At 39.9% G+C, this 23522-nt stretch overlaps 1 protein-coding gene across 2 annotated transcripts in view; it reads right to left on the bottom strand.

Moving 5' to 3' along the window:
- The window catches only part of TBC1D14 (TBC1 domain family member 14), a 66783-nt gene that overhangs the window by 3623 nt on the left and 39638 nt on the right, over positions 1–23522 (bottom strand). For both annotated transcript variants that reach the window (XM_040555623.1, XM_040555624.1), the window contains 9 exons: positions 23286–23368; positions 21463–21580; positions 19773–19879; positions 18789–18869; positions 17451–17545; positions 16331–16402; positions 14814–14942; positions 11719–11828; positions 3620–3878 (listed from right to left, as the gene is read on the bottom strand). In XM_040555623.1, coding sequence (XP_040411557.1) covers positions 3620–3878; positions 11719–11828; positions 14814–14942; positions 16331–16402; positions 17451–17545; positions 18789–18869; positions 19773–19879; positions 21463–21580; positions 23286–23368 — 1054 coding nt within the window. The remainder of the gene's footprint in view (positions 1–3619; positions 3879–11718; positions 11829–14813; positions 14943–16330; positions 16403–17450; positions 17546–18788; positions 18870–19772; positions 19880–21462; positions 21581–23285; positions 23369–23522) is intronic.

Genomic DNA, 23522 nt, shown 5'->3' with positions numbered 1-23522 from the left:
CCTGAGGGGAACTTGTAATTCTCAGGATAAATGAACTGTCTGAAACCACGGCAACTGGGCAGCCCGTTCAGAATTACCACAGCATTGATTGGTGCTCGCCTAGAGCACTTGGCTGTCTCCAGATCTGTTTATGTGATTTTCTGAAGCAAAAAAATCAATATTTGCATTCAGATTGAAAACTTTTATTTCCCATTAGCTGATGCACGATTCTGTTTTGTTAGCCCTCACGACTTGCAGACAGCACACTGCCACCAGTTCCTCCCCGCAGTATGCGCTCCCTGCCCTCTGGTTACTCTCCACTGCAGCCCAGCGGCAGCCCCAGGATCTGCCCAGGAACCCAACGTACTTTGGGACATTTCCTCTCAAAGAACTGCAGCTACAGGTAAGCAACTCTGACCAAGTTCAAACAAACTTCTGCGTCATCAGAATTAACAGCAAGTAGCTCTAAATCACTCAGAGCAATTACATAATACTGCCAGTATTTCAGTGCAAAGGCATCCAAGCTGTTGCAACAGGTGTTCAATAGAGGCACGAACAGAGCTGCTGCTGGCTGGCTGTTTGACGGCTTCTAGAATTGGAGAGATTTCAGCAAGGTCCTGCTCAAAGATATTCTGAATAAATCAACAGCTACTCAATCAAATGAGCTTACTGAGACTTGCAAGTGCCACAGTAACAATGCTCTTTGCGGAAAAAAACTTTTTAAGGAGCCTGAGAATGAAACCAAAATACTGATCCAGAAAAGCTTTTTACATAGACCTAGCTAACAGAGAGCTCAGATTCCTTAGTTATTTGGAAATCTTGATGGAGCTAAAATCAAAGCATACAAATTCCAGAAACGCTAAGCCAACAGCCTAATCTGTTTCTCCACACCTGATGCCAAAGCCACGAGTGTAACTGCCGCTCACAGTTCAGACTAAGGCTGTATTGGCACAAGAACCTGGAGATCCTTGTTGGTAACTCCAGAAGAAAACCAGAACTTGCAGGCTTCCTGTTGACAACCACACTCCTTGTTACCAGAAGTGCCCTGGTCATCATTCAGCCGGTCTCCTTCAGTCTTCAGTTTCCTGATCACGCTGTTAGAATGACCAAGGGAAAATGGAGTGTGATGGAAAACACCACCAGCCTGTCTGACGAGGGAAGCAGGATTAGTAAGCAGCCTGTAACATTCTAAATGAGGTCCTACAAACATAATCTCTAGACAGCATCATCCCAGAACGTGACACACAGGATACCAACACCAGAATTACCAGAGTACAGCAAGGTGCATGGTTCAGTGCTTTCCTGAGGACCAAGTATACCTACTGCTGAGACCTGAGTCTGAATTTGACTTCTTAGCTCTACAAAATCAAATACACTCCTAACACAGGAGCAGCAGCTCAAACTATGCTGCTTGCTTATGCAGGACAATTACTGTAACCAAACGAGATGATGCTGAGATGGGACAACCCCACTTTTTTAAGCTCAAGAGCATTTGGCATCCTCTGCAAACTAGTGCCCCTGGTCAGCCTGTCCACACAGAAGTTTAACTCCAAAGCAGAGCATCCATCACAGTCGACATTCATTTTGTTAATTTGAAAACGTATTTCTCTACAGAACAAAACATACAAACGAAAAAAGAAACCACAAATGGGTACTACAGCAAAGTATCTAACTTCTACCAAAATACTTGCAGTCAAAAATAATTATCTAACCAGGGAGCACAGCAATTGCAGCCTAACTTCTCAAACAGCCTGGGTGGGTGGGTGGGTGTTGCCACAGGCCCCAGCACTGCTAACTACTACTGCTCCCACTCTGCAGCCAAGTCACACACTACCAAAAGCCTGTCCTAGAAAAGCAAAGTTCGGGCTTCTGAGTCCAAACTCATCTTGGTGAACTTTAAAGACTGAAAAAAGGTAAAAGGCCACCTCAGTCAGCATCTTTGTAAAAGCAAAAAATCCCATACCCTCGTTGTCTTGGTGCTGATCACTACTGGAACTACCAGTTCCAATAGCGGTACCTCAGCAAAGTTCCAGTATGTATAGGATACAAGCAAACTCATAGCTCCTACTCACTTCTGGCTTGGAAAAGGACGGCTAGAGAGTGAAGAGGCCTTCCTGACGGAAGCTTACTCAGTAACGGAATTAGCCGGTGAAGAAAGCCAGCTGGTGCAGAAGACAACAAGGTAGGTAAGATGTCAGCCAATACCAACCCTACAGTGAGCTGGCTCTCCTTGAGATCTATTTGCTCCACTGTTCAGCAGCATTTTTTCTTCAGTTTGCCACAGCAAGCAAGAACAATCTGGTAAATTCCAGCGCAGTCAGAATGAAGCTGATGAGGAGGACTGCTAGGGCTAAATTATTTTTGAAGTCATTGTCCTGTTGCGAGTATCACCACCAAACCTTTACAGTTATCACAGGCTGAAAAGCACTGGCAGAGAACAGCTGAAAGCTAGTTACCTGGGGGTATTTGGCAGAATAAGACTCCTATCTCCCCATCTCTGCAAACACTTGAAGCAGCAGTAGGCTGAGAATTTATTTGGTATGTGATGGTCACCCACACAGGACATGCTCAAAGAAAGTGAACTGTCTGAACAAGGAACAAGACTGGAAGGCTACTTGTAGAGACACTGCTGGCTGAACAATGCTCTTGAGGACAGAAACAAAGGTGGATCTGTACTAGTAACTTATGATGAAGCCCAGAAGGTAAATGCAAGATAAGCTGTGAGGAAGCCTGTGTCAGAGAGGAAATGCTAGCAGTGCTCTGTTCTCAGCTGGGCAGCACAGGCCATGCTCCCCCCTACCTGCAAGGAAAGGCTCAGAACACTACAACCAGCTCCTGCCACGAAAGGTTAGGAATTCTCATCTCAAACAGCACGTTGGTGCTACCTCCCATCTACCATTACTCCAGGAAAAAGCCATAAGCTCCCACTCACGGCTGAATTGCCATAACCACCAAGTTTAATGTCACCTTTCAGTTCTCCCCCCCAAAAAAAAATAATTTGTATAGACTGGGCAGAACTCATGAAACAGGCTGCATTACTGCTTTGAAATAATTAAAAAAAAAAAAAAAAGTTTCCCTTCCAACTGCTATGGAGTGCGTTTGACCTAACTCTCCAGCATGAATGCACACAGCCATTTCCACATTCAGACGACATGCTTCCACCTTTTTTCTGTAAACTGAAATTTAATTGGGAATTGCAGTGATGAGACAGCAATTTTTTGAAGCTAAATGTCATTAAAGGAATCAGAGATGTGGTCACTTCTGTACAGCCCCAAATTAGGCAAACTCCTCAGGGTTAACATATAATGATACTGTCCTGACCGATTCTCATCTTATCCCAAAGAGCGAACTTCTGCATTTATGTATCATGCTGTAATGCTGGTAGCAGTCTTTGTAATAAATAAACTAAAAAAGCCGTATGATACTTTACTTCATCAACTCTAACATTTCCATTCTGAGTGTCGACTGAGGTCTCCCTTTCCAGAGAAAAAAGCTCAGGCAACCCACTCACCTGAATGCATACTGAACACACAGCAAGCTACGTAGTCCTACCCACCCACAAAATCAAATACTCGGTGTAAAACATTCTCCATGAGTACCGTACATTCATCTGATAATCAAAGATCAGCATCTTCTTTACCTGAGCCCACTTTTTGTTTCTACTTTGCATCTGAATGGCAGCAATAGACGTAAAGAACTCTTCTGAAGGTAAGTCCTCTGGTAGCTTTGTTAAAAACTGAGCTATATGAATGAAGTCCATTTTGGTCAAAATATCTTCAAAAAGTTTTAATATTCCCAGGGCTGTACGAAATAAGAACTCCTCTCCATCACGGCAGAACACATCCCAGACACGACAAGCCAAGTCTAGTGGCAAAGATTTGCTGTACAACGTGAATATCCTGAAAAACAGAGTAAAATTTTCACAGTTACTGGACAAGAAAAACGTCTTGGATGCTCACAGAAGTACACAGACTGCTCATTAGCAAGTTTGAGGCTTCTCAAATATGAATACCCCCTTTGTATGTCAGAAGTACTCCTATTAGTTGCTGCATAGCAATACAGGAAAGAATATAAAATTGTACTACACTAGTACAACAGTTACAGCATATCACCATCACCTGGGGTTCCAGGCCTAATTTTTCTCCACATATGCACTGCAGAACATTTTGCTGCACTCTCTAAAACTGCAAATAATTCTTTCTCCAGCAGAGGTCACCAAAACATCAGCTATAAATACAACCTTTCCGTATCTTTTAACACAAAATTTATTTTCACGTATGCCGAATCTAACAGTACTTCTCTTGTGCTTAGGATTTCACGCGCGCACACACACACACACCTTCTCCTTTTTCATTTAAGAAATTCTGGTTTACATAAAAAAATACAATGGAATGGAGATATAATACATACACACATATATAGGTATAGAATAGAAATCAATTTATTTTCCCAGCAAATTCTAATCATCAAAGGTTTTCTGCAATATTTGCTTTTTACTATGTCAGATTATTTGAATGATGACCCATCAAGTATAACGCTTCTCTGAGTCGTCACACTTCAGGAAAATAGGAAAATTTTGTATTTTATAAGCAGCAATAAGAGATTAGGCCATTTGCACAAATTCAGGTGACAAGTAAATTGCAGGTTAAGCATCCTGCACTATTTCATTTCATTCTGTTTTCACATTTTATAGCAATATTTTTTATATCAAGTGGAAATCGTTAAAATTCTGTTCTCCAAAAAAGCTTAATTAAGAAAGTGGTAGAGGCTGGATTGAAAAAAAAAACCACCTACTGTTCATATATATATATGAACATGTATATATATATATATACATACAAACACATTTGAATGTAGAAGAATGGCATGGTATCAGCTTCCTTGGGTTATTGGCTGAGCACGTGCTGAGTTACAGACTTTGTCTATACTTTCAGCATCTTTGTACAGTCACATCCCATATAAAAATGTCTCACTGCAGAATACTTGCACAGCAGAATTACAGCTTGTTGTCTATACACACAGGCGCACAGGAAACAGCAATAGGTTTTCCATTTAAAAAGACCAGTGCAATAGGAAGCAATTCAGCTGAACACTTTCCTGGTCACCGAGCAGCAGGCACTCAGCTAGCCCTGCCTCAACATAAGCAACAATGCCTCTATTTTTTGCTCCGTTTTTATTCACAAAAGCTATTATTCTGTCATGATTCACACCTAATCTGAATAACCCACGTGTATTAAATCTGCAACTATGCAGAAAATTAACTGTCAGAAGAAATAGTCACATCTATTTATTAGAACACTGCTTTTTGTAGGAAAAGATTTACTCACATAAAAAAGCTATCACGTCAAATAAGGTATTTGACACTGATCTCTTCATAATTTGCATGGAAGTGCAATTTGCAAGAAATTCACAAAGCAATTAACTTTCATTAATACTATCATGGAATTAAATGCATCAAGCCCTACGGATGGAGATTGGGCCCCCTAGAATAAGCAATGACACAACAGCAGGAATCGTTTCTGCTAAGAATGGATCCAGTATTTGCTCCCTTAAAACATTTCCTCCAGAAAGACATTTTTATTAGACATCTGAGCTACTGCTCTGAAAGCCAGCTGAAATTTATTACAGCAATAAAGCAGCTGCAGCAGTGCTAGCACACCGCTTGCACATGATCTGCCTGCACGGACTGCAGGATGATTTTCTGCCTGCTGCTCTCTTTCAGCTCCCTGAAGTCCCAGATGCAGACAAGGCAGCTAACAAGCACGGAGATGACCGGTGTCAAAGAACTGTAAATGCAGGGTTCTGGCTGCTATCTGTCTGGAAGAGGAAAAAAATAAGTACCGGATAGATGCTCCTGCAGCTCCCGGCCCTGCTTACGATGAATGCGTACTTTGAGGTAGACGCATGAAATCCTGGCTAGTTTGCTGCTCACAGGGAAAGCACATGACCATCATCTTATCAAGAAAGCACTGTTACCATGATCATCATAGGCTCTATTTTAATCACTCTCCCCCCCCCCCTTTTTTTTTTTAATTAAAAAGTCTTCGTAAGATATTGTTAGCAAGAGTGCTGAAGGCAGGTGTGCCAGATTTTGGATCGACAACTCAGGCACAACAACGCCAGTGCAAACCAGATCCGAGATATTCTCGTACTGCACATTCTCGTGGCCATTTTTAACAGCACACAAAAAAAAATCTACAACTTCTGAGTTCAGTTGTGGAAACTGCTATATTAACTCAGCTTTTGATCTTACTCTCGGATCCTCTCTGCTTTATTCTGGTACACTACTTTTTAGTTACATTTTTATCTATTTCATCTACATCTGCTTTGAGACACTGCATCTTTCTAAGAGTTTGTGCATTACTTCATTGCATAGTGGCATTATAGACATCTATCATTATATGATGACAACCATTCTCATCAGCACCTTTAGGGTTACTGGAGTACGATTGTTAAGTGTATTTAGTACAATTTTAAAATCATTGAAGTTGAAGAAAGCGGAAGCATTTACTTTGCCCCTTATAGGGGTAAGAAAAAGGTGACCATTACGTACTATGCTGTACTGACTGCAACAGAGCAACATCTTAATAAATTTGACTGCATTCGAAAATGCCTCAATACAAATACCTTGCTAGTTTCTGGGCAATTTCATCAAGTCAGAAGCACCCAAAAAGCCCTGTTCTCTTGCCTAGGTGTGCTACATGGCAATGCAGAGCTTCACTTGACTTCACTCTAACCTGCAGTGACATGAGGATCAGCACACTGTAAATTATGCCGAAGACTGATTTTTTGGAGTCTGTAACAACAACTCCAAATCAAGAAATTCGGATGTCACGAGAAACCTCTGGACAGAATTTTTGAGGTTTCTGATCCATTTTTTCTTTGAAAAGGCAGCACGCACTTAAAGCATAATCTTGAGCTTCACTTTTTGGGGGTGGGATGTTACTGGCATGACACGGATTACATTTTTCCTGTCGTGACAGACAGCAAGCCCATAAATATTTCACTGGAAGTGCCCACTACGAACATCCACACAAACAAAATGGCTTGGACCTTTATCATAGCAAGTAAAGGGTGTCAATAGAAAGTTCGTGTTCACAGAGCACAATCACGGTCAATGCAATATTAAAGAACACTGGTTTAGCCATCGGTACAAACAAAGCTCCGGGCTATAATTATTGCCCAAATCATTTTTCCGAGTGGGAGTGAAGAGGTATTCGTATATTAGCAGCAGGCCATAAATAGACCGCGTGTGTCCTTTGTAAAGCCACATTCTGCTCTGCTCAGAAGAGCCTGTGGTCTATCAGCTGACAGTGCTGAGTGGCCAAAACTGGCCTATTCAGACACTATTTCCTCTGTTCTCTGTGAACCTGACTGCACATTGTTCTTTACAGCCCTTGCACACTCGATTCCCTTTATATTCTACAAAAAAGTAAAAGCATGTCTAGCTTTTGAATTTTTACCAGGAGAAATAGCAGTTGGAATTTGAGCCTGAAGCACGTGGGTCCTTTTTAAAAGAGATGCCTTACTTGTGACAGGTATCCGCTGATAATCATTCTGCTGTACCTTTTAATTAAATTCTTAAGTCCTTGACGTCCTGCTGTCATAGAAGGCAGTGAACTGGCAGGGAAGCTGCACTCCCTAAATCCTCCACCAGCCCCAAGAATGCCCAAAGCAGCATTACATCACTTGCGTAGCACTGCTTTTTCCTTGGCACGTCCCTCCAACAAATGATTTAGGCATACCAATTTCACCGCCGTTCCCTGCGGCACCGGATACGCGGAGGAGCACAAAGGAGACCAGTCGATCCCGCTGTAATTGCAGGAGGTTTCCCAGCAACTGGTCTGCGCGGCACTGGCTACTGGAGTCCCCCCAGAGCTGGCACCAGCTGAGATTTCGGGCAGACATGCCTGCACAGTAACCATGCCAGCCACCGGAATAGCAGCAGGTGTCCCTCTGGAGCTCAGAGCAAACATGCGTTTAAATAAAAGTGATGTTGTCAGAGCAAGGCTGTTTCACTGAGATTTTTACCCACACCCAGGAGGTCTGTATGTCTTAGAGAATTCACTGGGCGTGGAGCTGCACAAGCAACACTTCACCATATTCTTCCTTGAACGAAACGTAATTGAAACTTCTTTCTTTCCACAAACGGTTTTGTTTTTCACAGAGTAGTATCCCTATTACAGCAAATTCCCCGTCAAACTGGCAGTCACTCAGGAGACACAGACAACATCAGAAACAAAATTTTAAAAAGTCCTCTGCTTTAATAGTTACTCACTTGCAAGGACACTGACCCACCCCATTTTCCCTTGCATCTTTCCTGTATTACTTCCTGGCTAGTTCCGTACTAATTATAATGGAAGGACAGCAGATATAAACTCCAATTCTCATTAATTCCCAGTGGCTATTAGAAAGATCTAAATTTGCTTCCTATGGGATCAAAGGATTTTTGAAGTAGGAAGTATATATATGTTCAGACACAAAAATATGTATAAATACATACATGCACATATGCAGACACATTTAAAAATCTCACCAATATCTCTCACAGTCGAACACCAACCCCACTGCCTAACAAAACCAAAGACACGGTTGGACAAGCTGACTAGCTCGAGACAAATGTGAAGAAGTTTAGTATAGGATTGGACAGGACTACTGTAAGTAGTCCTCATTCCTGAGGTTTAATATCATTTCAACATCTTTCCTCTTGTCATTGGACACACCAGCCCCTGCCCTCTTCCTTTCCTTCTATCCTATTCCAGCATTTTTCTGGCATTTTCCTGCTATGCAGTAAAGAAGTCCAGTTCAGCTTATGTTCTCAGCCTTCAGTCATAAAAAACTTTCTGATAGCATTTATAGATGTTGGGAGAAATGAACCTATCCATCACACTCCCCCTCATTCCCCTACTCACGTTGCATTAAAATGTAATCCCAGTGTAGCAGCACAGTCAGACAAAACCCATGCAACAGTATTCTCTGTGCAAGAGGCATGTGCAAATGAAAGGAACTCAAAGGCAGCAGGAAGCCCGTGTGGATGAAAAAGAAGCTCCTGACAAAAGTATACAAAAGGAATAAGGAGGGGAAGATGTCCCTGGAGGAATACAGAGACACTGTCTGAGCACACATGGAAGACCAAAGGCCAGCTGGAGTTAAATCTGGCTATGGCTGTTAAGGATAACTAGAAGGGCTCTGCACAGGTGCATCAGCAGAAAAAAGATCAGGGAAAACACAGGCCTGCTGCTGAATGGGACAGGGAACCTGGTGGAGTGGTACACGCAGAAGGCTGTGCTACTCACTGCCTTCTTCACCTCAGTCTACTGAGACGACTTGCCTTCAGGAATCCCAGGTCCTTCAGACCAGTGGGAAAGTCTGGACAAGGAAACCCTACTGTGGGCAGAGAGGGATCAGGTTAGGAACATTTAAACAAACTGGGCACATACAAGTGCATGGGTCCTGGCGAGAAACCCCTGAGTGCTGAGGAAACTGTCTGGTGTCATTGTGAGGCTGCTCTCAATGGTATTTTAAAGATCATGGTGACTTGGAGAGGTTCCTGAGGACTAGAAGAACTTAACAAGGACAAAAAGATTATTGGGACAAGTCAGTATGGATTTCTGAAGGCAAAATAACGCCTGAAAAACCTGATAGCCTTCTATGATGAGTGTCTTGGTGGATGCGGAGTAGATACTGCCCATCTTGATTTTAGCAAGGTTTTCACCACAGTCTCCCATAAAATCCTCGCTGATGAACTGATGAAGTATGGACTAGATAAATGAAGAGTGAGATGGACTCAAAATTGGCTGAACTGCCAAGCTCAGAAAGTTATTAATCAGTGGCAGCAAGTAAAGTTTCAAGCCAGCACACTGCTAGAATACTCCAGGGTTTGATACTCAGCCAATACTTTTAAGTAATTTAATTACAGACATAGATGATGGATCAGACTCTACCCTCAGCAAGTTTGCAGGTGGTACAAAACTGGGAATAGTGGTTAATCCACCGCTCTAGAGGAATACACTGGAGAAATGAGCTGACATGAGTCTCGTGAAGTTCAACAAAGGGTAATGCCAAATCCTGCAGCTGGGCAGGAAAAAAGAAAAAAAAAAAAAAAAGAAGCACCGGTACGCATGTGAAACCAACAGGCTGCAAAGAAGCTTTGCAGCAAAGGACCTGGAGGTCCTGGTGGACAAGAGGTTAAGCACAAGCCTTGGGAACACAGAACGCCAACCTCCTGGGCTGCAGCAGGAACAGCACTGCCAGGAGGCCAAGGCAGGTGACCTCTCCTTTCTTCTCAGCACCGGTGAGGTCAGCTCGGGGCCTCCCAGCACAAGACACACAGACACACTGGCACAAGTCCAGCTTGCCACAAATGTCATTAAAGGCTTGGAGCATCTGATACACAGGGAGAGGCTGAGAGAGCTGGGTCTGTTGAGCCATGAAGGGAGATGGCTTGCAAGGTGTGAAAATACAAAACAAGAGGGAGTAAAGAAGATTGAGACAGGCTCTTCACAGGCATATCCTGTTAAAGGACAAGAGCCAATAGGCACAAATTGAAACACAGGAAACTCTATTTAAACATGAGAAAATAAAAACTTCTCTGTGACAGTGGTTAACACTGGAACAGGTTGCCTGGAAAGGTTGCGGATGGCCTAGAAAGGTTGTGGAGTCTCCATCCTTGAATATATTCAAAACCCTACTAGCTAAGGTCCTCAGTAACCTCCCATAGCTGACCCCACTTAAAGTTTGGACCAGGCGATCTCAGGCACTCCATGATACTGAGAAAGCTCACCTAGTGAAACTTCTAGCTGTGAGACTGGACAGAACAACTCCAAAGGGATTTCTGTTCAATGGATCAGCAACGTGTTCAGTGCTAACAACAAGCTCTGAAAGATCACAAGGACATTGAGAGCTTGGTTCAGATAGATTAACAGTCAAAAATGTTTTCTGAAATAACAACTTATCAATCTCAGAAAAAATTGCTGCTACTGGGAATTTTGTCTTTTACTGAAAGTATTTAGTCAAACACTTGACAACAGAAGAAGCTGTCAACAATTTAAAGGCAAACCAGTTTGCACAAAAAAAATTTCATATCTTCCTGAAATTGACAATAAAGTATTGGTTGCTGAGAAGACATTTTAGCTGCCTCCAAACCCAAGCCTGATAGGCACAAATGCAAATACTCAATTTGGAGTACCTAATATGATAAAATTTGACAGGTCTGCAAATAAGACCTGTGTCTTTTTCATCTCTAAGGCTGTAATCGCAATAGAGCTAAAAAGAAGGGGAATTTCACCAGATAAAAAGATTGTAACTCCTTGTCTACTAAGTGAAATAGCCGTAGTAATTAAAACCAATCTGTGCTGGGGAGCCTCTAAATAGGATCTGAGGCCACTGAACATACGAGTAGAATGCTGCCCAAGAGTCATAGTTCATCCTTCCAAAAGCCTAAGCGCTTGTTTTCTTTGCAACTTACAGCTTTGGGAGGTGTCCCTGCCCATGGCAGGGGAATGAAATTGGGTGGGCTTTAAGGTCCCTTCCAACCCAAACCATCCTGTGATTCTATGATTCTGTAAGTCTGTGGGAACGATTTGGATTGACAAATTCAATTACTGAACACAAGATAAAGCTTTTATCTTAACAAAAGAATACTAAAACAGCCCAAAACCACTCCAGCTTATGTCAAGAATACAGACACGGAGCTATAAACTAGTATGCATATTAGTAATTATACTGTCAATGTCTTACCAGTCAATAAGGTAAATATCTGGAGTTAAGTTATTTTTTTTGAAGTGAGCAAATAGCTTTGGCAGATTTTCTTCAAAGAATACCTCAAATGCAGCAAAGTAAGTCAACATCTGTGAAAACAATAGGGAGAAAAAACAGTTAGCTCTATTATCAATAGACTTCAATATATTGTCTGTTGTTGGATTCATGTTCTTCAAAAATACAATCATATGAATTACATGATGCAATACAGAGCTAAACATTTGCGTAACAGACAGCATCTGCAAACACACAGTTTAAGATCCATCCTATATTTTGTTCTCACATTAAACAATATCATTATTGTTGTGAGTCTTGGCCAGCTTCCTTTGGAAAGAAAAACATCATCAGGAAAGAAGTTGTTTGCTGATTACTCAAAATAATTATGATAACAGAATGGTGCTTTATGTTTGTGGCAGTAACCTAATGTTACACTGAACAACATCCAAGACCCAATGGATTACAAAATGAAATACAAAACTAAAATAATTTAATAGTCCATAGCAAGAGTGATGAGTCCATTTGGCTCCAATCAGAAATCATATTCTAATACCAAAGCTTCTATTGTACAACACATTTTAAAAATGAGATAATTATTTTTATCGTAAATAGAACAGAAAAGCTGAAGATCAGGACAAAACACTTACGCAAGAGAAACAGATTCCAACCCCCATCTGATACCTTATCCCCTTAACTGTATTGCTTTTAACATGAAAACTTGAATGTTATTTTAAAAATTTGAATATTTAGGACAAAATAGAAACAGAGGGCATGCAAAAAGAAAATATTCCTATCCAACTAAGAGTTAAAAACAAAAGTCTTTTTTAACTTTTCCACCCTAATCCTCTTACTCCTGCAGGAAGAAAAGTTTAACAAAGTTCTTGAATGACTCAGTATTTTTAATTACAATCTCTTGTAAATAAAGAATGCAATAAAGAATGGTTGTGGTATCTCTGAAGTACAAGTTGTACCAGCATGCTTTTCCCCAATACACCATGACAGTAAAAGAGAAGCCTTTTGTGTGAAATCCTTTAAAAGGATGACAGATGCTTACCTGTTTTTCGATAACCTTATAGAAATGTTTTCCTGTTTCATCTGAACGTAGTGACAAATTCTAGACTACCTTCGTTAATAGCAGCACATAAAAAATTGACTTTCAAGCCAATCTGAGATGGGAATGCTACAGAAATTAGGTACAAAGTTAGGTAAAATCTCTAAACCACCCGTTAGTCAGAAAAAGCTTCACGGTAAACAGGAAAATAGAAACCTAGAAACCCACTTTAGAGAACTCTACAACTGAGAACTTCCCAATATGTATTTTTAAATACACAAAGTCCAAGCATCGTGTGAGATTCATAAGCATAAAGAAGGAAGCAGGTAATGTAAAACAGTCCTACTTCCAAAATGTTCTGTTTACGAGCCAACACCACAATGAAAAAAAGTCCTACTAAAGCATTTCAGAAGTACTTTAAAGCAGGGATTTTTACACATAACTGCCACAAATCACATCTGTTGATAGAAATGAAGGCAGCTCAATTAGAAATGCAGTAGCAGTTCAGGTATTTATCTTGATCGAATCAACATACAGTAAGACATTTACTTAGTAGTAATTAAAAAAATCCTGTTTAATAAAAATTTAACGAAGAAAATAAATGAAGTGAATTCAGAATAAATTACTATGATTTCCAGAAGTACCTCTTAAATAAATTAGAAAAAGTAAAACCAATATAAGACAAATTAGCATTTGAGTATTAAGCTATAAAACTGACCAAAAAAAGTTCAGGATACACAACAGATCAGAGTATTAACCACAGGAAGACAAAAACATCTCACTTTGTCTCACCACTAGGTACACAGTTTTCCTTGTGGTGTGAATCATGGCTTTGCAATTTCACAGTATGTTAATACTCCTTCACGTAGCACCACCTCTCCTGTTCTGTAAGCATTCCTCTATCACGTAGCCTCTACTTGTCTAAGCTAACAAAACTAAAGGGCACTATCCAAGGGGAAACTAGAAACACCATTTCAGCTAACAAACATCTTATTTTAGCAAATTTAATTCTGAAACCATCTTCAAAAGATCTATATTTACACACTGCATGCATGAGCACATCCTCCCTTTTCAAACTAGTAATGGAGATGACTGATACTGCTTGTAGCAATGCTGTCTGAGCTGTCGTACATCTCCCACAGGCATTTACAACTGATGAGACTCAGAAGCTGTAACAAGGAATTACACATGTTTTTCCAGCAGAAAATTCCAATAGGATCCCTAGTGTCCCACCGTTTAACCAATGCAGGTGATCACTGTTGATGTCATCCATTCCCCTGCTTTATTTCTCCCATTTAAACCCTTGAGAAAGCCGATCCTATTTTTATAGCATTAATGGGTAAATAAGTGAAAAGGAAATACAGAGTGCCATATTTTTTTTGAAAAATACTTTAAAAATAAAAATGTATTTCAGGAGATGAGTCTTACTTTGCTGTGGTACACAAGCAGCCCAGTATACATGCTAACAAAGAATTTCAGACAACAGAGTGTGAATAAGGCACCCAACTTTCATTGAAAATTGGGAAGGAGAGGGTTGTCTGCTCATCTGATTTCCCCCACGCCATCTTGAAAACATAACTGCTACAGAGTAAAGAGATGGGAAATCCAGCTCTTTCGGGAGCCTATTTAAGCAATGTGTTAGTTTGGTATAAAAAGCACCTTCAAACCACTTCTAAAACTATTAAGCTGTTTTCAGCTTTCAACTACAGTGCTCAAATTTAAGAACATGTACAACAATATTCTCATAACTATTCTCTGAGCATCATAAAATACTCAGCAGCTGAACAACTTCATTCACCTGCCTCTTCAAAAGCTTGGCGGGGTGTTTTTAGTTCCAGTTTGGTTTGTTTGTTTGTTTTGAGGGGGTGCACATGTGTGCCTCTGCTATTTTTTAAAAATTTTTATCAAGCATGTTGCCTTAAAATAAATTCAGACTTATTTTCCAGGTTACTGATGTCATGTTTTTTTTAAAACTGTACTTAAGCATATCCACAATACGTAGAGTACCATTTTATTGCATACTTACAAGGCCATGGTCCACACGGAAAAACGCCATCTGACAGGGTTTATTTAAAAGGTTAGAAAAAGCAATGAAGGCATCTGCAGTATCCAAGTTCAAGATTAATACTGCTGCTATGAATGACATGCCCTGTACCTGAAAAAAGAAAAAGCATCACCGTTCAACAAGAACTGTATTCTTTCAAGAACACTGCCCCATTTTGTCGTTGCAATCACTACTGTTTAACACATTCACTGAGCTATTTAATTTTGCAAAACTTTCAGAAAGGGAGGGTTTTTTAACCTGCATAACCACTTGGTATTGAATGCTGAGAGCACGGAAGCTAATGATCCCCATCTCGCCTCCTTTCAGAGACTCCAAGTAAAATTCCTAAAAAAGGCCAGGATGACATCACTCTCAACTATGCAGAATAAAGCTCTTTCTGAAGAGCAGAATGAAGATTTTTTTCTGGTCCCTCTTCTCATAGGAATGAGGCATATCCACCTTGATCTGTGAAAAGCTGTACTAGGACACTAGAGACTAACCATGTTTCTTTTTCAATCAGCAGCCTGGCAGCTATGGAGAGCTGCAATGGTTCATTTGACAACCAGCAGCATTTTAAGTTAAGCGCATGTTTCATTTACCATAAACTCATGATATTGTTACATTTTTCCACAAGCTTATTATGGAATTGGCACAGAATCTAGGCAAAACTCACCCACCCAAAGGGCGTAGTGCTGCCATCACCAGGTCACATGGACCAAGGTGTGACAGTCCTTCCTGCAAACCTGAGGAACGAGCTCCTTCCTAACACAACAACAGGTTCCATGCCAAATGAAGCACACCACCTCATCTGCTTTTTTTCCAGTTTCCAGGCAGTCACGTTCAGATTTTGCCAAGTAGCCAGTGCTACTCACAGAAGAGAAATGGTATTTTTCTACATTCGCCTTCTATAAAACAATAGCTCCCAAATAAACAAGCTCTTATACACATCCCTGCTCTGTATTTTTCTGTTGTTGTTTTGTTTTGCTTTTTTCTCCCCCAGACTAAATAAAGTATCTGAAATCCACTCGGTCCTTTCATGATCACTACTTTGAATACTTTGAGGAAGCTCACGTGGCCGTGATGGATGCTGCTTTACAGACAGCTCCAGAAGCTCACAACACTAAGGCACAGAAACACGTATCAAGAGGAGTAAGAAACACAATTCAATGGAACAGCCTCAGTAACACTGCCATTAAGAACAGTATGTACTTCAAAGGACCAATTTAACTACATCTTCTCTTTCAAAACCAATTTTCAAGCACTAAAGATATGTACTTTTGAGTTTTCCAATGACTTAACCTATTAAAAAGTTTAAATTTATTAGCAGAACCATTATATATGACACACACCTCCCAAGCATGTATTGGCATATAAGCACACAGAAACCCCATAATTATTCACAAAATAATTTAATGCTGGTCTACAAAGGGCTGATTAACACACTCTTCCCTCCTCCTCGTTCTCCCTCCCCACCCCAGATGAAAGAACGATGCACTTACATAGCCTACATCAGGTCTGTAACAAGTATAGGCTCCTAAAATACTGTGCAACGTGTCATGGTAAGGACCACCCTAAAATTAAACAAAAACAAGACAATATGTCTAAGTATGTAAACATGCACATTCAAAACCCTTCAATGCTATAGACAGTATCTATTGCTTTTGATTAAAGGCGTGTTGTTTCCCTCTACAGCTCTGAACACCCCCAACTCCTTCAAAAAAATCTTTAGCTTTACAAGCAGGAAAGAGCTGTCTGTATCACGTTACAGATGCACACAGTTCATTCAATACATCAGTTACGCATTGTATTCTCGTACAAGAGGAATGTAAGCCTAAGAGATTCAGTATAGCTTAGGAGCATTTTGACAATTGTGCCAAGAAAGCAGAACACTAATGAGAACTACTTAATTGTCTATTAGACTAGAGGCAGAACGCAATCATGAAGAGAACAGTTAGAACAACAATATGCTGTAACACACCCACAGATCGTATCAAGCGTGACATCTATGGACAAAAACAATTTTATGTCGTAGACTATAAACAGCTGCCATGTCAAGCACCAAGTATTATAACTGGCTGAGAATTTCCAAAGGGAGAAGTTTTCAACCCAAGAATGCTGATTCATCAAAACCTCCATTTTTTAATAGGCATGCTGAAATTTGTGTATAGAAAGACAAAATATTTGCTTAAAATGAGTTATTAAAGCACACCAAAAACACACAAGTTACATCGGCCTTTAATGGAACAACAACAAAAAAAGATGTCCAAATTTTGCTCGCTTGAGCTGTGCTCTCTCTCACTTAGCATTTATTTGCAACCCAACAGTGTTGGTTCACTGACTTGGAAACACTAACCTGTACCACCTAGACAGAACCCAGCGTGAACTGGATTAGATGAATCAAGACATGATGATAAGGCAGCAGATCGTTTTCTTTCCTTCCTCCCAATGAGTACCTTAGAGTTAGTCTCTTCTAAACTTCCAAAAGCTCTACGAACTTGTTCTCTCAAGATGTCTGCTCCTTCAGATTTGATCATCGTGGGCTGTTTCAACCCAGGGATGAACAAGATTTTGTAAACTTACTTTATCTGAGTATTCATAGTAAAAGTTAACATTACTTACCTGCTGGAATATACAGAGATTAGGAAACGTTCTTGAGATATCCAGTTTTATTAACTCCAAACTTGCTTCTCTGTCAGCTGCAGAAAATCCAGCATCTACAAAAGCCAAAATTACTGCATTTATTACATGGGTCACTGCACGTTATTCTCCCCACACACCATGTTATAAAGCAATGAGGGAAAAGAGAAAGCGAGAGAGAGAAGGCAAGGCATGCCAGGGATGTCACTCGTATCCTTTGACATATCAAAAGCCTGTTGACCTGTGACCCTTAGCCTTCAACAAGGCTTCCCAATGGTTTCTGAAGTAGCCGCCTCTGTGGATAGGTCCTGGTGGGAGGGACAAGATCTACCGAAGTATAGGATGGATGTCACCTATCTTTATTACTATCAGCTCTCTTTCCAAAATCATGTTGATTTACTCTTTGTATGTGTTGTTAAAGATCACGGTCATCACAATACACTCCGTAACTGAAATGGATCTCACACAAAGTAAATTTCTAAAGCATTAGAGATCCAAAAGTTTCATTTCTACTTTGTCTGTTCTGGTTTAATATGTTAAGGACCCACCTACTGCTACACAATGAGGAATCAAAAAAACCAAGAGTTGTTACTTGCAAATAGTATTAGCATATAACGATCACACAAGGATATACATCCCAGAAAATAAAGTGCAAGATAAAGCTGGAAATGTACTAGATGTTGTTGTACTTAAGATGCAGGAAACCAAATCTCAAGAGAACAAAGCAGGGGGGTTCCAATTAAAAACATTTTTTTCTGTTGATAAATACCAGTTCTCCTTTTTCTGCTCAGAGCGTAATTACTCACCAAAGGCAAATTTCAAGCATCTACATACACAGTTTAACACTCACTCAAAAATACAACTCTTTTAATCAATTAGTAAATCTCAAACCACTTCATGTGCAAAAATAAATTGCTGCTCTCTGAAACATGCCCAAGAGACAGACTCCAAGCTGCACTAAGGGACCAAACTGTAACTTTCCACTGCAATTTGAGTTTCAATTCCAAAACTGCAGATGCAGCAGAATATTTTAGTGTTGCAATACAATTTATAAGCCCCCAAACCTTCCTAGTTTTCCTACAAATTAGTATCAGTAATACCAGAACTGTACCTAGAGATAGTTTTTAAAGAAAAATGAACAAGTGTGGTGTACTAAGAAGAATACAGCTATTTTTTGCTTCCACAGAAAGCTTTCTTTTTTTTACCAGACTCATCTTTATAGATTATTTTTTTTGTTTGTTTAAAATCTGTTATTTAAGGAACAATTTTACCAAATCTTGTATTTTGTAACACAGCATAAATTATTCACGAAAAACATACCTTCACATTCTACTTCAGCCCCTCCTGTGCTAAGTGATCGCCATTTCTCTTTGGCACGAGCCAGGCAAATATCATACAGTTCTGGAAAAAGAAAAACAGAAAACCAAAGCTACTATTTGCATACATGCATGCCCACTGTCAGGTTCTAACCACGTACCATATGAGCAATGTTGCTCCAGTCATTACAGCCAGCAGTACCTCTAACATACTAATTGAATTTTTAAGTAGATTATGGTTCTGAAAGACTTGTTCTACTGACCTATAATTTAAGTTCCAGAGAAAAGTAAAGGCAATCTAGGCACAAATTACGTTCTGCGTTCAAGCACTGACAAAGCTCTGACATTCAAAGATACAGTCGGAATGGATAACTAGGATAAGCCTAGCAAATTCAATGCAAGAACTAAAGCTACGGTAACTAAAACAAACACAGAAAAGCAGCACAATACAGCAAGAGTACAGGCAGTCCACAGCATTTCCATATTATAATTAATTGGAAGCAAATGGAATTAATTGCTCTTTCAGACCTGTTTTTCTGTAGTCCAAAGCAGCACACTATTTGTTTTCACAAACATACACATAAACAAAAGCACAAATTTTCCCAGAGGTTTTTTTAATCTCAACAGAAGCCTAATGTCTTGATCTAATTCAAGAGAATGCATAGTCATAGCCATTACAAAATGAACAGCAATTCTAAATTAGGAAAAAAATATCTTGAGTCATTAATTCCAACCATCTCCACCTAACATCAAAGCAAGATACAGAGATGGTAATAATCATAAGCAATTCACAGCAGCAGTCCTACGACAGCTACAAGATTAAAAGATACGGTATTTTTGAACAAACCATGTAAAAGCACCACCAATAAAACCTAATTAAATAATACCTCATACTCAGAAATCACATTCTGATACATCATAGTAAATACGAGACTATCCCCTTATCACTTCTCTTGACAGCACAATGTGGACAAAACAACAGTCTCACCATGGGTGATGTTTAACTCGTTGCCAATTGCCAAGCTCCAGACTTTGCCTCTCACGCTCGGTGGAATGCCCTGCCACCACAACTCTCGAACTTTACGGGAACAACACCTGTTTAAAACAAAATGTATTCTTCTAAGAAATATTTCATCGTCAGATGAATCATCAATGTCTCCTCCTAGCATGGCTGAAGGGATACAGACCAAAATGAATATCAACGGCCCAAAAAGTCAAACAAGGTCTTCGTATATCGATTCTTTAGTACTATTTTGCTTTGAACTGTAAAGGCAAGCTTCATTCCTTCTGAAGTCAATGACTTATTTTGACAGGAGCACTACAGTCACAGTCACTGCAATCTGCCACCAACACGATCAAGCCAGAATCGTAAGGGACAGAAATGAGCAAAAAAGAGATCCATACCCCTGCCACTGCATACCCTTAAGTCTGGAGAGACTTAATCCTCCATGTAAAAGTAAATACAGAAACAAGTTACAGAGGTCTATCCTCTTTCCTCAGTCATCACCCCCTCGTGCAAATGAGACGTGCAGTTTTCCACTCTGCTTTGCAGCTCTAACCTGCCAGCAAAACAGATCAAGATGCCACAGTAGGAGGGAGCACGAGAGGCACTTAACAGAACACAGGCTTTGACATAGCTAGGGCTGACATTTTCCGATCTGAGAAGCTCAAAGGAGGAAAAGGGTATCACTGAAGCGCCAATTAAAGTTGCTGGGAGTGACAAAGAACACAGTAACCCATTTACCTAAAAGCAGACTCTGAATTAAATGTGAAGTATGGAATACACTGGGTAACTTCTGGATTTGTGAACTGGCAACAGGAAAAAGTGTACTTAGTTTTACAATAGAAACAACAAGCGTCTTCAAGTAGCAAACAGACAGGCATTTAATCTACAGTTTCCTTATAGGTAATCTACTGCTTCAGTTCAACTGAATTTTCCCACGAATTCCATCAATACTTTTAACACATTCTCAGGACAACTGAATCCCACGATTAAGCAAACTGCAGTTATAAAAGACGTGGAGTTTTCAGTTGTTGGGTTGGTTTTTCTCACATGGGATGGGGGGGGGTTGTTGTTGCTTTTGTGGTTTTTTTTTTTGAGATGACTAGCAAAATAGCAAAATCCATGAAAAACCTGGAGAATGAAGGAAGATAGCTCTCCAGTTGCACATGCTGTGTCTTAGTAGAAAATCTTTTAGTAATTAAGTTTTTTTAATAACTTTTTCCCTACTCTTCTTTTCCATCACTTGATTATCTCTGTAGGTATGCCACTAATTAGAGGCTTAATAATACCGTACACATACTTCAATCCACATCTGATACTGAAACATCAAGCTCAAGTAGTCAAGGAAAGCTCGTTTCTGATAAACGCATGGTGTTCAAGCATTACACTTTCTGTTCTTACACATTCTACCACAGACCACTTCTCAGTGTGTCAGTTTCTGAATACTCTCAACCTCCATTAAAGACGAGTAATGGCAATTAGAACTGCATCGCTTTTAGCCACCTTATCAAAATAAGGAAGCTCACGTTGCTCATTTTCTTTGTAGCTGTCCAAAGGTGACTTTCAAAGAAAAGCTTCCACTCTATTTAAAATTACACTTGTTAACTCTGTCACTTCTTTTCAGGACACAGACTTGACAGCTTTAATTAAAACTCAGTATAACATACTGTCTTACATAGTTTCCCAGTTGGGCAAGATTTCATTGTTCCAAGTTAAAACAGCATTGCCTATGCTGTCCTCCAGCTTACAGCGTTCCTCCAGTTGTTTCTTTCTCTTCTGGGCTTCTTTAAGCTCTGCAGGAAAACAATTTCCTTTTCAATTTAATAAAGCCAGGAAGCAAATACTTCAGAGTTAGCTACACAGGACTACATTGCCATGCACAATCACCTTCTATACACACAAATTTACAGCAGACTGTTCGAATTCTAAAACTTTAGTGTATGGTTAATCTTGGTGTCCTACATCACAAATCTACATACTGGAATCCTTCAGAATAAAACCCTACATTTGTCATGTTGAGTTTAAACATATTTACATTTTTCAATTACCATTCAGTATTTCTTCCTGAATCATCAGTTACTGTTTTTTTCCCCCAAGCAAATTTGTTAGACAAGCAATTTAACGAATGCAGGCAGACACTCTTTATAGTATCACAGTGGAAATACAGAATGCGCGTGCACGTGCACACACGATCAACGATATGGGAAAGTACTGACGTGGCAAGGAAAACTAACGGAAGAACACCATGTACCACGATCTTTGGAAAAAACACATACAACCCGATGGGTCGACTTTAAAACCCAACAGAAGCCATGCCTGGACCATACTGTCTCCTAATATTTTCAGCTTTGATACCAGCTCTTTGTAAGTCTGCCTAAATGGGGGCTTGCATTCGTCTCTGTATGAAAACAGTGCTTACACACTTTGATTTTCTGACCTCTACACAACACATTACTCTGCCAAGTTGTTCATCTGTGGAGTGGCTGTAGGGAAAATGTATTATTAGGTATTTATATGGGCAGAATGATGTACTCCCATCCAGACAGCACACAGACTTGGCCCAATGCCTAACCTGAGCATTACTCCAACTTTTTCCAAACCATCTATCATATATGCAACAAAAGAACAGATAATCTTCTTTGGGCTACTAACCATTAAATGGATATACTGACATGGGAGTCACATAAAAGAGGAGGATGAATTTCCCTGGTAGGTCTATGATGTTCAAATGGCCTATTTTTATTGAAACGTCAACTGCAGAAAGCAAGGAAGTTTCAAGTTTCTATCACCTTCCCACTGTTTCATATGGCTCAGGGGTTTGGCCGGCTGCAAAAAAAAGTATTTCCAGAAGCCCTCCCTGGACACACAACTTCCGTGAGTTCAAATTTCCCATTATTGCAATGCTTGGTTTTATTAGAAAACCCAGATGGTCAAAAATACCTGCAGGAAACCACTACTGTCAGCTCCACCTGATGTGCACAGCACAATGTTACTTAGACACTTCTGTAAACAATGACAGATAAGAAGAACCTTAGGAAAGTTGTAAATTTGAAGTGGGAGATGGATTATCAAATAAAATAATGACATTTCCTATCTGCAAAATGTATGTAATTACGTACTACAGCCTCAACAAATTGTTCCTGATACGAAACTATCAAAAATTTTTAGTTCTCTAAAAAACCTACTCTTAATTTAACTGACAGTCTAATTCAATATATTAGTAGTTTTTTAAACCTACAGACAGATGCTACTCAATTATTTCAGAATTAGAAATTCTTAAATTTCTTTCCTGGTAGGTTCTTGGAATGTTTTTCAAATGACGGTGGGGCTTTTTAATGAAACTACTTTTGTCCTTCCCTCTTCCCTGGATTGATTCTCTTTTGAAGGGAGGTGCAAATCTCTCACATTACAGAAAAACTGAATGACACAAGTGTATTTCAGGTTTAGAAATACCCCTCAACTTTACTGCTCTCCTCTGAAGACAAGAAATTCCATCACCTCTTTTTTTTGCTTGAACCACCATTTCTTCGTACTGTTGTCTGTGTTTCTGAGCTTCTTCTGCTGGTTTTGCTGGGAGGTTCCTTAAATTAAAAAAAAAACAGTATTTAAAGTTGGCATGCCTGTCTAAAGACAATTCTAGACACTTCTAAAAGAAAGGCATAATGCCACCTCATGTCAAAATATTTGATCAAAAAGTAGTCCAACAGATTCTTGGAAAGATGTTTTTTGCCAGAG

The sequence above is a fragment of the Cygnus olor genome, chromosome 4, assembly GCF_009769625.2.
Source record: "Cygnus olor isolate bCygOlo1 chromosome 4, bCygOlo1.pri.v2, whole genome shotgun sequence".
Lineage (NCBI taxonomy): Eukaryota > Metazoa > Chordata > Aves > Anseriformes > Anatidae > Cygnus > Cygnus olor.
This window is presented reverse-complemented; position numbering and strand designations above follow the sequence as displayed.